Source organism: Alternaria atra (genome assembly GCF_907166805.1).
Source record: "Alternaria atra isolate CS162 genome assembly, contig: 21, whole genome shotgun sequence".
Lineage (NCBI taxonomy): Eukaryota > Fungi > Ascomycota > Dothideomycetes > Pleosporales > Pleosporaceae > Alternaria > Alternaria atra.
The window spans coordinates 4,150,593-4,167,018 of NW_025091319.1; the positions used below are offsets into that span (position 1 = coordinate 4,150,593).

Consider the following 16,426-nt stretch of genomic DNA (forward strand, 5'->3'; position numbering starts at 1 on the left):
CGTACTATGGCGTTTCTTTGTCTAAGCGGGATGCGGTGTTTCAACAAAAAAAAGGCAGAATTTGGACTGGCAATTTCAACAGCTCGTACCATTTTGGGAATTTACGAGGAATGACATGATTAGGATGACAAAAAGAAGATACCTGAAGATTTGGATGCGCTGCTTAACCAGCAAGTCTTGATCACCAAATGTAAAAAACTTGACTCAGACTCTGTGCTAGGACTATTGCATTCATGTGATTTGGAAACCAAGGAATCTATACTGAAGCCAGTGGCTTTCACGCTGACTGCCAGGTAATGGCCAAAGTGGCAGAGTGGTCTCCACCAGCGTACACAGTCTGCTGTGTACTGCCAGACGCGACCTTGTCGGCACTCCAGAGCGAGTTACCGCCAGCAGCCAAATTTCCATCAGCATTGGTGAAGCCAGTGGCGCTTGCAGTACCGTCACACGAGAGCGCTCCACCGACGATTGCGCACTTGCCCTTTGAGCTCGACAAAGTGAAGCCGTTGTCCACGTCGGTAGCTGTGAAAGTCGCGCAGGTACCAGTCGTGTACCAAGTACCCTTGCTAATGATACATCCCTTCTTGGCTCCGTTGACAAGAACGTTGAGGTACCCCTTTCCGGTAAATGGCGTTCCAGGCGCAGCAGTCGACGTTGGCGCAGGTCCACCAACAGTCGTTGTTGTAGACGGAGGAGAAGAGCCCGCGTTCTTGGGAACGTACTTAATTCCCGTCTGAGGACAGGTAGATTTTGTGCCATCGGGGTCTGAAGCAACAAACTCGCCAGTCTGCACACTGCCACGAACGTCGTAATGGTACCAGATTTCGTTGAGCGCGCCGGACTTGCAGCCTAGCGTGACTTCGACACCGGGTCTCTTGGCCTGGATTGCGCTTTGGATAGCGGCGAAAGTGTACGTCTTGCTGGTGCTGGGTGTGATGCCCGCTGCGGCCAGCCACTCGTAGCTTGGTAGCGTTTTGAAGAGGTCGACGGTCTTTTGGAAGAAATCGACTACCTCTTCTGTTGCCTTGTGGTCGTCGTAGCACTCGGGTTCGAGGGTGGAGATGCAGGTACCGTGCTTGGCCCACTCGTGGTACCAGAAGGACTCATCGTTGCCTTGGTAGTCTTTCCAGTATGTGGACATGTAGGAGAGGAGGTCGGTTGCGCCGAATGAGTTGAGGATGGCGGTGATATTAGAGTAGGCGCGCGACGAGTCGCAGTTTGCGTCGTATGTGCCATCACAGCGGTCGGGCCTAGTGGAGGTTAGTATACAGAGTAAATGGTGACAGGAAGACAGTCGTACCAGAGACCGTGGATTGTCCAGCTATCCTCTGGTCCAGTTGCAGGCGAAGCATCCCAGAACTGTGTCTGCAGGATCTGTCCACCTGGCGCGTTGAAGCAACACAAGTTCTCCACAGCAGTGGTGTTGTGACAGCTCAATTGAGCATTTGGGCAGCTCTGGGTAAAGTCACCCATGACGCGTCCTCCATTTCCGAGGATGACTTGGGCACCACCGAGAGCGATCTTGCTGAGTGTCCTGAAAGAAGGCATGGCTGATGATTGTGCTGCCAACGATTCTGCAGTGGAGGCCGCCGCATTATGTACTCTATCTCTCGCGGCTCCCACGAGGGAGTCTAGCATGGCCGGCATGTTCCCGCTCGCCTTGTACTACTGCAAGGACGGAGGAGATAATTTGGCACTGTGCAACAAGACTACACAAGCTTTCGCGGATCGATCCTTCCCGTAACGGCAGCTCGAATTACACACCCTCAAGTTGTTGTCGCTGATTCGCAGACAGCGGGATACACTGTGTCTCGATGCGGAAGGTCGGTCCTCTAGTCTAGTCCGTCGCCGCCGGGTCGAAATGCGTAGATGCGTCAACGGAGAGCCCGATATGTCTTCTGGACGAAACGACTGGTGGAAGAGGTTCAGAGAGTAGCCAGGTAGTGCGTGGGCGTACTATGGGATGGCCGAAGATGGCGCTGAGAAGGGTGTTTATGGGGGATGAAAGGGACGGACGACATAGCCACTCATGGCGCAGTGCCAGGCATCACGCTGGGCGAGGTCACGCAGGGCCGCGTTTGGGGCATGATGGTGATCTGCTGCTCGGGAACCAGTCAGAAAGCGTTTCATGGTGAATGTGATGGGTGCACGTGTGACGCGTGCCTGGCGATAAGACGACGATTGCGTTAGACCAGGGACGGGGCCGACTCTGCGGCTTATCAGCATGGCGCGCTAGCCGAGAGAGGATGCGGGTGAAGATTGCTCGGCGTAGTCCGACCTCGGGACTTTCGCTTCAAAGTTCATACTGCAACCATCTTTCCTTTTGTCTGTGGCATCGCCTGCCTTTTCTTTCCAACGCCGACACAGCCACCCAGTCTCTGTTCTCAGGCACGCTATAAGATATGTTCAGCATGACGTAGACGTTTCCTTGATGAGCTGCGATTCAAGTCACCGATGCATCTTCTCTTTCAAAGCTGAACATCCGCGCAGTTTATCCAAGCACTTCAATTACTGGATAGGTTCAGTATTTGCATTACTAATCAAGTCACTTTCAGATGTGAGTTCGTGTGTAGGTGATATTGTCTAATCATATGTTGTATTTACAAGAAAGAACTGCTGTTCGAATATTTACAGTATAATCTTTACAGTCCACCCATCACCAAAACATGGTGTCCATCACAACACGTTTATGGGTTGGTAGTGTAAAGGCACTTGACAGGGTTTTCCTCCTTGATGGCACGAGCGGTGAAGCCAAGGCACTCATCAGCTCCAGCAGGGTTGGTAACAATGTCCAGCCAGACAGAGTAGCCGCCATCAAGAGAAGGCTTGCAAGCTTGGAAGCCGATCTCCTGACCAGTCTGGTCCCTGAAGACGAGGTTGCCGTCGTCGTTGACGGCGAAGGTTCGCCTCTCTCCGTTCCTGGCCATGCCTTGCGCGCCAGTGGTGTACTGGATAACACCCTGACCCATGCCGGACCTGTCAACGAACAACTGCTGGGGAGGGTTGGCAGTGTAGAGGTAGAGGGTGCCGTTGTTGAGCTGGAAGGAAGCGTAGTTGTGGGGCTCCGGGCCGCAAGCGGCGTTCTGTTCGCCTGCGTTGATCACCAAAGAGTTCTGGACAGCTTTCCAAGTGTTGTACTGTAGGTCGCTGCCGGAGCGGATGGTTTGGATTGTGAAAACATCGCCGTCCTTGATCTTGGCGTCGGCAGGGAGAGCAGTGGCGAGGCCGGCAGCAGCGGCGACGACAGCGGCGGTGGTGAACTTCATGATTGTGGTTGGAGTTTTGGTGTGAAGTTTTTGGGTGGTGGATGTGATGGGGTGTTGGTAGTTGTATTGTTGGTGTTTGAAGATGTTTGAGTTGAATAGTGACCTGTAGACGCAAGGCCAGCAGGTATTATATACACAGCAGCCTCGTATTCAACCTCCTCATGGTCCTACAAACGACACTCCAACAATACAACGACATGGGGTCACATACGATCTAAACACGAGCACTGACCCGGAGAAACTTCCGTGTTCCCCATATTTTGGCCCTGATAAACGAATGTGCCACGATCGTTTCTTGCTCAGGATCGTGCGAGGCTATTTCTCTGAGGTTCCGGACACGGGTTTGTGGAGTCTCTGCATCAGCGTCAAATGAGATGCGTCGAAAGTGACGTTGCGGTGCCCCGTCGACTGTCCGATGAGTGCAAAGAATTAGCTGATACTGGCTAGCCGCTGCCAAATTTGGCCCGAATCCACACCCCAAGAAGACCTCATTCGCTAGCCGACCGGCCCGTTGACAATAATAGATCGCACGACCGAATGTTCCTGACCGACCTCAGGGGACAGAGCAGAGTAGCATTGGGATGGGCGACACTTGTAGTCATTTCTCGTGTTTTCTTCGGCTCCATTGCTGCGTGGCGGTGTAGCGGCAAGGGGTTGGCGACGATGTGATCTCTCGGTAGCAAACCGCCTCGGCACTGATTACTACCTTCACATTGAGCTGAACACAGCAATACAAACGTCTTTGCAAACCCTCGTTCACGGAACTTTTAGGGTAATAAGAGAACCTCAAAGTGCCAGCTCGGTACTCCGTACCCAGTTGGCGAGAACGACACGTCAGAGCTACAGACATGCATTGGGATAGCACAAGTGATACGAAGGCAAGCGTCATTCTCAAACAAGAGCACAGGTCAAACTCCACTAAATCGGAATAATGAGGCAATTATCGCATTTCGAGCTTGCTCATATGTGCCATCGCCGCGCGCCTTCTCAAAACCACGCCGTCCGTCTGCAGCTGGAACGACTGAACATCAAGCGCGCCTCATCCCACACTTTTGCGTCCGCAGTTTTCTGTCCACGTTCAATATCATGTGTACATACCTTACTCCGCCTTCACGACCTTGTAGTACGCCACTCTCGGCTTCGCGACGTCACTTAGACCCTGCCTACGGACGCTCGTCAAGCTAACAGTAAGATCACTTTATAAATACGGGGGATATTCGGTAGATTCGACCAGCAGGTTTTCTTCGTTCACATTCGGACCCACCATCAAACGTCGAACTGTACACGCACTATCGATCTCCTAAGGAATAATCTTGGTGGTGTTTGAAGCCTCGCTGATGACCATCATCTGGTAGCTCGACTGTCTTCCGGGCGTGATCCTGATGGACATCTAGCTGAGCGAGGTGATCCTTATATTTTTACGAAGGAGCAGAAAGCGTACTCTCATGCACAAAGAACACTTGCTTTTTTTATGCCTGCCATTATTGGCAATGACGAAAGCGGTATTGTATGTCACTGCCTGAGTCGATATGGCGCGAACCTCTTCCGCTCAGATGCCAGGCTTCTGGCGTTATTGTGAGATCTGAAGTCCAGCCTCGATAGGAAATCGTCGTGCAAGATAATGAGCAATTATTCGTTTGTTACGTCGAATGACGATTGAGTGCATCCAGGTAGGTCGCAGATGTAATTTTCTGAGCTTAGCCATACCTATGTAGCTGATCGGGCAGTAAATCAAGCAAAGATGCTCATTGCTATAGGCACGGGTTCCAATACTTTGTCTTCTAGAACACTCTACAAGATCGTAGAGGGCCGTCATACACAGCCTCTACGATCAATCGCGATCAGGGCCTATAGTGATACTTAGCTACCTAGGTGGGAACGAAGTTGATACTTTCATTTTCCTAGTCCTAATGACATTCATATTAGGGTTTTTATATGATGTCTCATTGTTCTACCTGCGGATATTGCTTATTTTGCCATTGCCGCTCATATTCGAGTGTACCGTATAGTAATTATTGACTACATGTTTGACAATAAAACTGAGTGGAGGAGGTATATTTGAATCTCACAACAAAAGATCACCGACAAAATAAGCTTGACCAAGGCAATAATTCTCCAAACACGTCCAGCAATAAAGCTGAGATTCGTCTTTCCATGAACCGGTTGTCGAACGTTGTATTTAAAGCAAGCGGTGCACCATATTTCTGTATTCTGCCACCCAACCACCCCTTATCCTACTCTAAACACAGTATTGCTATTACAGGACCATAACTCTTCTACTGATGCACAACATGCAAAGTTCGAATGCGAGCGTTCTACTCCGATCTCACGATGCAGAGCAGCCATTCGAACGCTCAAGTACCTAGGTACGCGGTCAGTCACTCATTCCTTGATCTTCAACAGTGTGGCCCACAACGAAGTGATGTTAATGGGTGACAATTTCGAAGAATATGGCCAGGTGAAGCGTAGAGACGTTCTAGTAGTACTGATATTGTACACACATTGCTCGGCGCATTACAACGGCCGGATGGCGTGGAACGAACATATCCATCCGGATTTCTGAAAGCCTTTACTCGAACAGTCGAATCTATACAGTCCCAAACTTGAGCCTTGTCCTTGGAAAATCTTTCAAAGGTAGCCAGTGTTAGATTTTCAGGTGCTAGGTGCTAGCTATTTGTGTTGGATTGTCCCACATCGTCCAGCCAAGAGTCGCGAAACAACACCGCGCTCGCATACCAGCCACAACGCGTTATGGCAGGTTACAAAGCTTGTAGAACTACGTAAACCGGTACAAAAAATACGCATCTTGTCTGAGACGCTCAATTTGCGTTAGTCTCAGAGGCTGTGTTGGAGAGGAGGACTTGGAGCGGCAGAGTGGACGCGTGATCCACCCCCGCCTGACACATTGCAACACGTCATCAGTTTAACACTGTGCTGGGTGACAGGATTAAGAAGATACTCCTAAAATTCACATTTGCACTGCGCGATACCTATAGACAGATATGATGCTTTAATTCTACTTGTTTGTACGCGTTGGGGCGGGTTGTGTTCGAGGGGTCGACGCGCAAGCGAAACACCATGGATGGCGGATGGCGCGATGCATGTATCGCCAAAAACACAACCGTCGAGAGCGAAAATGAACCAGATGAGCATACTGAAATAACAGGAACTATACTATTTCACATGGGCTATGGGATTGATACGAACAAAAAGGAAAGAACAGGTCTGTAGCGGCGTATGTGTGCAATAGATGTCAAGGTGTTGAAAACAGAGGATTGCGCAAAAGCTCCTCGAGGCGCAAAATGCTTCTATCGCATCTCCAAGATAGAGGGTTCCGGTAAAACAACAAGGGCTGGCCTTTGGCATGATTGAAGTGCGAGGCCACAACTGCTTGCGGTCAGGCTCGTAGCAGGCATTGGTGACAGATGCAGCGTCACCAAGATGAGAAAGAGCGACTCGAAGCGGAAGAGATGGGGTGAAGGCCTGCGCTTCCAAAGGGCAGACTCGATAGACCCCCAACAAATCGAACTGACAGGAGCCGCACTGCGCCCAGTCAGCGTAGGCGGCAGTATTGCAGCATGAGATCAAACTGAAGCACATCTTGATCAGGACTGGAGAATTAGCGCCTTTGGGGTTGGTGATCTGAGTGCGGCGATTTTGATCCCTGAAAAGTATAAGAACGGCGCATACCCCACCCGCCGCGTGCTTGCCCCAACTCAGCGACTTCCAGACTTTCTACAACCACCATCTTACCATCGATTTTCTTGCTCGCTCTCTCGTTCGAAGCATCAATAATCCGTCTATCTTCCCGTCTAAATCAGTACCAACAATGCCTCCTAAGAAGAACACCACCCCTTCCAAGGCAAAGGCTGCTGCCGCCGCGCCTGCCCATGGCTCCTACATCGGTATGTACTATGATATCTCAACCCAGCGCCGTCGCGCTGGCTGCCAGATAGTTGCATCTTTGTCGCCGGTCAATGCTGACTCTATTAGATATGGTCAAGGATGCTATCATCAACGTAAGTCTATTCGAAGCGCATTGCACTGCACATGACTTTGCGACAGCTTGCGACGCCAACTCCGGCGCGAAGCACCACAAAGCACAACAACGTTCCTTCCTCAAATGAACATGATTACTGACGCGCTCTATGCATGATATAGCTTAAGGAACGCAATGGATCAAGGTTAGTCAAGCCACCACCCACATGGCATTGCTCATGCGTCGCGTCATGCTTTTGTCAGAAAGCACCCAAGAGCTCTCGCTGACTTTGCGCCAACAGCCGTCAAGCTATCCAGAAATACATCCAAGCCAACAACAAGGTCGGCAACCTCAGCGATGCCGCCTTCAGGAGCCACGTCAACCGTGCTATCACGTCTGGCGAGGAGAAGGGTGACTTCGCACGTCCTAAGGGTAAGTGCCTACCTTGCTGTCGACTCCCAGCGCAACAACGTCCTCGACGCGTCGCTGCCGCGCATCTTCCGTGCGCGTCTAACGAGTCAATGTGAACTTTTTTGACGCGTAATACAGGCACGTCTGGACCGGTAAAGCTTGCAAAGAAGGAGGCCAAGCCTGTCACTGCCACCGCTACCAAGAAGTCTGAGCCCAAGGCTGAAAAGAAGGTCGCTGAGAAGAAGACCGCCGAGAAGAAGACCGAGAAGAAGGTCACCGAAAAGAAGGCCCCTGCTGCCAAGAAAGCTACCGCCACAGTAAGTACAGGTCTCTTCTCAATAGTGTGTCTTGCTGACTCGAATTACAGAAGGCTAAGGCTACCACCACTACTGCCACCAAGGCTGCTCCCAAGAAGGCCGCCGGCCGCCCCAAGAAGGCCACTGCTACAACTACTGCCACCAAGGCTGCCCCTGCCGCTAAGCCCAAGGCCAACGCCAGCAAACCTCGCAAGACTGCCCCTACCGCTGCCCCTGCCGTCGAGGAGGAGGTATCGCGCGTCCTAGGCAAGACCAAGTCTGGTCGTGTCACCAAGACCAAGGCTCCCGCCGCCGCAACCAAGGCAGCAAAGAAGGCACCAGCAGCAAAGAAGACTGCTGCGGCGAAGAAGGCCACCACACCGAAGAAGAAGGCAACACCCAAGAAGGCCACACCAAAGGCCAAGGCATGAGCTGTTCCAGCTTGAGCTTCTTCGTTCTTGTTGATCTTCTTTCCTTTATCATGCTACCGTGAGTTCGCTTCGGAGCGTACGCTAGACGACATTTTCTTCACGGATTCCCTTTGTCTCACTACTAGTCTATGGGTTTTACAGGAGGGCGTGGTTTTACCATGGGTGGATGTGGGTAAGGAAGGCCCACGGTGTTCGTCTCTGACTCTTTCATGTCGGGTATATCATGTTGGCCGGGCGTTCGGGCGCGTGTCTGTCACTGCGGATGGATGTCTACTACTACTGTCATTGTTCTCTTCAGCGTCGCAATCTGGCGTTACGGGAGAGGTAGCTACGACGTGATGCTATCATCTCAAGCAATGGAAACCAATACATACTTCAAACGTTGCGCGTCTCTGAACACAGTGAATGCGACGCGTTGTTATGATCTGACGCGTTGATGTTGCGGATCATGTGAGGGGCATGTGTGGGTCCCTGATAAGATAACTCACTTGGCTGGATATCCTCACCTCTCCGGGCAAACTCCACACAAACGCCGACGCGATGAGCTTTTCTGCATTGCGCTCCACGCGTCCGCCATGGTATTCGCTAGCTCCTGCACTTACAACCCTCAGGTGTACCTGCTATCATAGGCGAACGTTTGAGAGCACAACTATAATTGAACGTATCGAAAGGACGTAGGAGAATTGCCCGAAGCAACGAATTTACCTAGGTTTCGGCTATCGGTTTCTCTTCTTAGTAGTGATATTAACGTTTGCTTTCTTACGATCCTAGACAGAGGCATTTTGTGCTTTGCTTGCGCATGGTGTCAAGATATGGGCAATCAATTCATCAACCCGTTCCGTACATTTGTAGAAGTAGCACAACAGAGGTAAAGTATGTTGTTACCGACGCCGGATCATTCGATTTTCATGCTTGCAAGAATATCAAGAACAGTAAAATGGAAGAGAAAGAGCTAGCACCCGCAGCGTTCCGCATCCCGGAGTCAAAAAATATGGAGTAAGTTACCAGACCTTCTTCATATCTCACTATACTGAAGAATAGTAGCTTCGGTCTCACGGTAGTCACTTTGCATATCGGTGTCACCGATCCTGGCACGACCTTCATGGTTCACGAGAACATTCTTCGCGCACGATCAGTCTACTGGGAAGCAATCTTCTCCAAATACAGCCAAAAATTCTACACTCTAGATGACGTCGATGCGAAGACATTCGGGCTCTACGATCAACTCTTCTACCCCGGTCGAATTCCTAGCAAACCCGCCTTTGGAGGTTTTCACGACGATACCGAGTATGGCCATCTCTGCAAACTCTACCTCTTCACATACAAGTACAAAGATCTGGAAGCGCAAAACATTGTCGTAGATGCCCTTTGCGCAAGATCTCAAGAGTCAGATTTATTCGGCAAAGCCGCTACGCAGGAGGTCCGCGATGCTAGTCTACCATCGCGTCAATGTGTCGAGCTTATCTACAAGAGCACAGGACAGAGGCTAGGTGCGCGTCGCTTACTGATTGACTTGTATGCGTAGGGAGCGAACCTTTCCCTTCAGATTTCATGAGAGATTTAGCACTGAGCTTGTTGGAGACGAGGATGCTGTCACATAGCCACGTTATGAAAACTCCAGAGTCTTATCATGACATAGCGGAGGCGAAGAAAGAGTAGGTCGTTTGCTTGAACTTTTGGAGCATTCATCTGCCAGTCGGGGTAAAGATGGTGCCTTTAGTGTCGCAATAGTTCACTGCCGCTTTTGAGGCGCTTCAAGTATACCTGGAAGATACTCCCACTACTCCATGATGTAGCAAACAATGTGGTCCCCATGTTGCGTATAGCCACGATATATTTGTAAAGCTCCAACAACACTCAGCAGGAAGTTGATAATGTTACCTAGGCAGCCTCCCAAGTGGGTATGGTGTAATTTGGTATGCGTGATTCTTGAGCTGGTAACGCCCGTTGCGCCTGCCTGTTCGCCCACTCTCACCTTCACCACTGCTTGCCGTGCATGGACCGCCACCGCATCCATACAAGCCAACCCTCCAAGCGAAATCTTTAATCCTTTCGTTCTCATCCCGCGAAATAACACCCAAAGCCGCCTGTATTGTCATGGCGAGCCCCCAAGCCACCCACGTTAGCAAGCCAAGAATCATAAGGTAAGACGATAGCGCCACAACATTCTGCAAGCAATGGCAAATCTAACTTTATACGGATAGCTTCAAAACGAGCGCCTTAATCACCGTACGCGTGGGACAGGCGCCGAATACAGAAGGCTTCGCTGCGCATGAGTCTTTTCTCACTTCCCGCTCAGAGTTCTTCCGACGCGCCATGAACGGTAACTGGAAAGAGGCGGAAACACGCATCATCAACCTCCTCGACGATGAAGGCAAAATTTTTGCCCGCTACATCAACTATGTTACACCGGCCAGCTATCAACTGCGGTTAAGACTATGGAAGAGCTGAAGATGCTCGAATTCAAGGACTTTCAAACATACGTTGGAGATCAATACCGGGATCTCTTTAGCGTTTATATCCTTGCTGAAAAGGCTCAAGATCTGGCGACTAAAAACGCTATGTTGGAAGCTGCACTGGCTACTAACAAGCTGAAAGGACGCGAGACAACTTGGATAGTCCCAGCATTTTACATTGTCAAGGCCATCTACAACGGCACACCTCCAGGTAGTCCTGCTAGACGTTTCGTCACCGACTTGTGCACTTCACGGTCTATAGGTGATATCTCCAAGCACGTCGAACACCTTCCAAGAGATTTCGTGCAGAACTTGGGCGAGTCAATTAATAAGGCCCGTCCAGGATCGCTGGGAAACATTGCCGTTCAGAAAGGCATTGCTGCATACCAGGAGAAGCCAAAGGAGGTATAAAGGGATGTTGATCGTCGGTGTACAAAACTTGGTGGCATCAGCATGCATACATCTTGTAGTGCTCCTGTGATCGTTGTGCGGCATTGTAAGGCCCCACCATTTAACATCAGTGTGTGGTATGTCTTCCTACTTCCTGGGGTCCAGCTTGATTCGATGCACCATAACACTGCCAGCTTCTTGTGTCACTAGTCGAATATCATTTCTCTGAGAACGAAAGGTCTTGTTGCTTATCGAGGCGCTCGGCTCTGTTGTCGGGATGCAACTGGAGCATAGGGGCTTAGGTTTCTTACGAAATCGTGGGAGTTGCAATTGTAATTGCTGGTGACGACATGACTAGGCGGTCTCTGCAGTGATAGGCAAGTATCGGATGCCCTCAGTCATATCCGTACTCTCGCAATCTGACGAAGTGGTTCCAACGCGAGCCACATAACGATAGGCGATACTAAGACTCCTTACCCCGAGCTTGATGCAGCTAGAACAGCTCCTTTCGGTACTTCTCGTGAATATGGTCTCCAAAGACTCCTCCAACGTATGACCAAACCGGCCCAGGAAGAGATAGCTTACCGGAGATGCGAGGATGTCAGATACAGCGGCTATGGTCGCAACGAGTATGGCATTGTCGTCGTAGCACGTAAGGCTGTCTTCAACAGCTGTTGGAATGCATTGAAATCCTTCAACTTGAGCTTCGTATCTACGCACTGGAGATGTTGTTGAGGTTCAAGCTTGGCAAAGATGCCGGCCCGGGACGCGGATGGCGTTTACTCCGTGATGTCTCTCGACGTGCTGCATACATGCCGCAGCTGATTTCTGCAGTGGCGGCACGGTTTACGCGATACCCCTATGGGCACGGAAGGCGTCCACGGGTGCATCGATTAGTTGCGCTCCCTTCACAACCACTATTGACGTCGCCCTGACTCGACATAAGTTCCTCACATAAAGTGAAAAAAGCTTTTGCCATGTCACAGTGGGTCTCGGAAATCCTCTTGATTTCTTGTCCTCGAAGGATGCATTCGCGACGCCTGAATCAGACACCCCGCGCTACTAGGCGCTAGAAACCGTTCGCGCAGGAGCTTGTTCAGACCTTTGAATGGAGTCCCCATGTAGAAAACCGAGAGTTTCTCAAAGCTTATCCGACTCCGATTACTGCCATGAAGAGCTGTGGCAGCTCGAAACCTACAGCAGCGCATCCACGTGCATAATCCACATGTACAGCGCCTTCCTTCGAGATGCGCATATTCTGTGCACACTTGTCCGGCACAGCGCGCCGTTTTCGAGAGGTCCAAGATATTTCCGTTAGTTCCCTTGCCCGCAAGTATCCAGTCGGAACCGCCCAAGCTCCAAAACGTCCCTGTCCGCGGACCAGCAGACGGTAAACGCGTTTGTTGACGCTAGTAGCTTGTAGCAGAATCAGGTCCATCGTTGGGCGAATATCACGAGGCGTTGCAAAGTAGCATCGCTTTGGAGAGCGAGCGGGGGTGTCACCTCAAAGTCATTTAGGAAAGCTATCCGGTGACGCGCATGTGAAAGACACCAGCCGTTTTTCTTTTTGCTTACTCGCTCATTGTTGCTCTGATCTCTATACTTGGTGGCTGCTTACCTATGACAAGCTTCTCCAGATACGCCGCACGGCTGTGGCTAACAAAGGGTAAGGTGACAATAACACCGGATGCGCCACCAGTACTCATGAGCATCATGATCTTCTGGCTGAACACGTATTAGGAATGAGTGCCCGATTGATCCTTCAGTTGCCTTTCAGCTAATCTTGATGTTCCAGGGTTTGACCTATGGGCGGCAAGACAAGCATGTAATATGTACGAGGCACACCAACTTTCGGGCCTGCCGTTCTTATTGGCGACGTTTGACCCGTTAACATTCCATCTTCTACGCGAACGAATCAACATGCTTATGTATATGCTCCAGGATGTGCTCGACCCACCGCAAGGGACGGACGTTCAGGCGGGAGACGCCTGCCATGCCTGATTTCCACACCAGAACAACTACGATGGACATTAACGTGTCCGGGGTTGTGCAAGCGAGATATTCTAGATGGTCGCCCATTGGACAAAGAGTGAAAGGACAATCAGGCGCCGACACGCGGTGGCTTCGCCGGCAAACTACGGTCATCACCAGGACAAGCTATTTTGATGATTTCCGTCATGTGCTGTTCGTGTTGTTTGAGGAAGTCAGCGTGATACATCGGAAACCAAACACTCCTCCAAACCGATGGAAGAGTAAGAGCTCTTGGCTGATGGGGCGTCAACTAGCGCCCATCCACACGCGCTTTGTATCTCATTCATCTGCCATGTAGGTGACAGTCTCGGAACTTTACAAGGATCCTTCAGGACAATATGCAGGTCTCACCCGCTAAGACAGGCTTCACGCGGAGCTTGAGTGAGCTTGGCACCCCAGGTTTTGACGCCTCCCCCGGGTGCTTCGTATCCCAGACCAACTGTTGTACTGCCTGAATGAGCGACATATCCGGCCATCTACAGCGGAAGCATAGTGGATCCGAGGTTACTTGCAGTCCCCGATGCGTGAGTTCCATGGTAGTGTAATCCCGTCTCGATGACAGGTCACCTCAGCCGTGTGCCAACAGTACATGCAGACATATGCATCTTCACTAGTCGTTGACTAACGCGAACGGCCCATGGGGAATGGTAGTAATCCTTCCAGAAGCGTAAGATGCGGAGTAGCAACCCGTTAAGGCCTAGGGTAAGAATGTGCAATGTTACCACAGAAAGCCACACGCGCACCGTGCTGCAGTATCACCGCTGTTTGGGATCCGATATTAAAAGCTTAAAGATCCCACCACTGATCGTATTCCCCAGACATCCCAGCATCTTCTTTGTTCAACGCTGCGCGGGATTCCTCTTCCTGTGTAAAGGGCTCGTCAAACTCGCTACGCCTTCTTTGAGTAACATTGAAACACGTAACTACAAAATGCCAGGAGGTGGGATTGTTGCCGTCACCGGCACGACTGATGTTAACCGTGTTGAGGCTCCCGTTACTGTTCGGGCTTACCTGATTGTCGCATTCGCTGCGTTTGGTGGAATCTTTTTTGGATATGATACAGGTTGGATGGGCGGTGTCCTCAATATGGATTACTTCATCCAGCAATACACTGGAGCCGAGTATCCAGACGTCAAATACCCTGGTCTTGCATCGACGGACCAAACGATCAAGGGTAAATGTTCCTGTACGAAGTGCTTTTGAGGCATGTACTGACTTCGTATACCAGATTATCGCAACTCAACCTTTGTCGTCGCTCCATGGCAACAATCTCTTGTAACATCTATCCTTTCTGCTGGGTACGTAGAATCCATACATTGGTGTGATGATAGTAGGCTAACAGACCACAGTACCTTTTTTGGTGCTATCATGGCTGGTGACATCGCTGACTTTATCGGACGTCGTATGACTATCATCATGGGCTGCGGAATCTTTGTTGTTGGTGGCATCCTCGAGACTGCCTCCACTGGTCTTGGTGTCATGGTTGCTGGGCGACTCATTGCTGGTTTCGGTGTGGGTTTCATCTCATCCATCGTCATCTTGTACATGTCCGAGATTGCACCCAAGAAGGTCCGTGGTGCCGTAGTTGCCGGTGAGTACTTTTCGTGCGACTTGTATGTCATGCGTTCTAACTTGAATAGGCTACCAATTCTGCATTACCATCGGTATTCTACTCGCAAACTGCGTGGTGTACGCCACTCAGAACAGACGCGACACTGGTTCCTACCGTATTCCGATTGCTGTCCAGTTTCTTTGGGCTATCATCCTCGCCGTTGGTCTCGCCCTCCTACCAGAGTCCCCTCGTTATTGGGTCAAGAAGGGCAAGCTCGACAAGGCCGCCTCTGCCCTTGGCCGTGTCCGTGGCCAACCTCTTGACTCTGAATATATCCAGGATGAACTCGCTGAGATCATTGCCAACCACGAATACGAGATGTCCGTAGTCCCTCAGCACAGCTATATCGGTTCGTGGATGGCCTGCTTCAAGGGCAAGCTCTCCTCGCCCTCATCCAACGCCCGCCGTACTACACTTGGTATCTTTATGCAGGCTATGCAGCAGCTGACTGGTATCAACTTCATCTTCTACTTCGGACCTGTTTTCTTCCAGCAGCTCGGCTCAATCAGCAATCCTTTCCTCATCTCCCTTGTTACGACCCTTGTCAACGTGCTGTCCACGCCTGCCTCGTTCATCATGGTTGAGAAGATTGGAAGACGTCCGCTACTTGTCTTTGGAGCCGCTGGTATGGTCATCATGCAATTTATCGTTGGAGCTATCGGAGCAACCGCTGGCAAGAACACTGCCGATCACCCGGCCAATCCAAACGCCACCCGTGCCATGATTGCATTTATTTGCCTGAACATCGCTGTCTTCGCCACCACCTGGGGACCTTGCGCCTGGATTGTCATTGGCGAAATCTTCCCTCTGACCATCCGATCTCGCGGTGTCGGACTCTCCACGGCTAGCAACTGGTTCTGGAACTGCATCATCGGTATCATCACTCCCTACCTCGTTGCCGACCGTGACGACTCTGCTCGTCTTGGATCCAACGTCTTCTTCCTGTGGGGCTCGCTCTGCTGCGTTTCTTTCCTATTCGCCTTTTTCTTCGTTCCCGAAACCAAGGGTCTCACCCTTGAGCAAGTCGACAAGATGTTGGAGGAGAGTACTCCCCGCACCTCCCGCAAGTGGAAGCCCCACAGCACCTTCGCTGGCGAAATGCATCTTGCTGAGAAGCACATCGAGATCCCTCTTGAGAACATTGCTGCTAAGCACGAAACCTCTACCGTCTAAGCATGTGGCTTGGAAGGTATGTGGGAAAGGATCACATGATATGTGGAATGGCGATGTCAGTGGACGCTATTGTAACGCATGGAACTACTACGTGGTATTCGATGCTATGAAGTGTTTAGGGGAATGTTATACCCCCAGCCAGTCATCACTGGTCCGCAACCTGATCTACAATATTTCCGTGAAACATGTTTTATCAGCTTCGAGATGCTAAGCTGAAGTGATGGATATACCAAGTTTCTAACCTGTCACTGTTCAACGCGGAAACAGCAGAGGTTCGCTCGCCCGCCCACTCTTTTCCCCACTCTTACCCTTCCTTCCCGCCCTGTCCAGGCTCCCAGCCACCCGGAAGTCTTCACCCGAATCACACACCGTGCCCATGGT

At 50.9% G+C, this 16,426-nt stretch overlaps 6 protein-coding genes across 6 annotated transcripts; 4 read left to right on the forward strand and 2 right to left on the reverse strand.

The window, feature by feature from the left end:
- Positions 1-277: 277 nt before the first annotated feature.
- On the reverse strand, positions 278-1,548 carry ALTATR162_LOCUS1810 (uncharacterized protein; the record flags this gene model as incomplete). Its single annotated transcript, XM_043309408.1, has 2 exons — positions 278-1,250; positions 1,301-1,548. 2 exons carry the CDS (start codon positions 1,546-1,548, stop codon positions 278-280), a joined length of 1,221 nt encoding a protein of 406 aa, XP_043165343.1.
- Positions 1,549-2,687: 1,139 nt separating this feature from the next.
- ALTATR162_LOCUS1811 (uncharacterized protein) lies at positions 2,688-3,266 on the reverse strand (the record flags this gene model as incomplete). The annotated part of the gene is made up of 1 exon (XM_043309409.1): positions 2,688-3,266. The coding sequence occupies one exon, from the start codon at positions 3,264-3,266 to the stop codon at positions 2,688-2,690; it is 579 nt and encodes a 192-aa protein (XP_043165344.1).
- A 3,829-nt stretch (positions 3,267-7,095) lies between these two features.
- Positions 7,096-8,383, forward strand: ALTATR162_LOCUS1812 (uncharacterized protein; the record flags this gene model as incomplete). Its single annotated transcript, XM_043309410.1, has 6 exons — positions 7,096-7,171; positions 7,260-7,285; positions 7,428-7,450; positions 7,547-7,677; positions 7,795-7,973; positions 8,024-8,383. 6 exons carry the CDS (start codon positions 7,096-7,098, stop codon positions 8,381-8,383), a joined length of 795 nt encoding a protein of 264 aa, XP_043165345.1.
- Positions 8,384-9,320: 937 nt separating this feature from the next.
- Positions 9,321-9,908, forward strand: ALTATR162_LOCUS1813 (uncharacterized protein; the record flags this gene model as incomplete). Its single annotated transcript, XM_043309411.1, has 2 exons — positions 9,321-9,379; positions 9,428-9,908. The coding sequence occupies 2 exons, from the start codon at positions 9,321-9,323 to the stop codon at positions 9,906-9,908; spliced, it is 540 nt and encodes a 179-aa protein (XP_043165346.1).
- Positions 9,909-10,821: 913 nt separating this feature from the next.
- Positions 10,822-11,250, forward strand: ALTATR162_LOCUS1814 (uncharacterized protein; the record flags this gene model as incomplete). Its single annotated transcript, XM_043309412.1, has 1 exon — positions 10,822-11,250. The coding sequence occupies one exon, from the start codon at positions 10,822-10,824 to the stop codon at positions 11,248-11,250; it is 429 nt and encodes a 142-aa protein (XP_043165347.1).
- Positions 11,251-14,190: 2,940 nt separating this feature from the next.
- On the forward strand, positions 14,191-16,045 carry ALTATR162_LOCUS1815 (uncharacterized protein; the record flags this gene model as incomplete). The annotated part of the gene is made up of 4 exons (XM_043309413.1): positions 14,191-14,434; positions 14,489-14,558; positions 14,610-14,851; positions 14,901-16,045. 4 exons carry the CDS (start codon positions 14,191-14,193, stop codon positions 16,043-16,045), a joined length of 1,701 nt encoding a protein of 566 aa, XP_043165348.1.
- Positions 16,046-16,426: the final 381 nt, after the last annotated feature.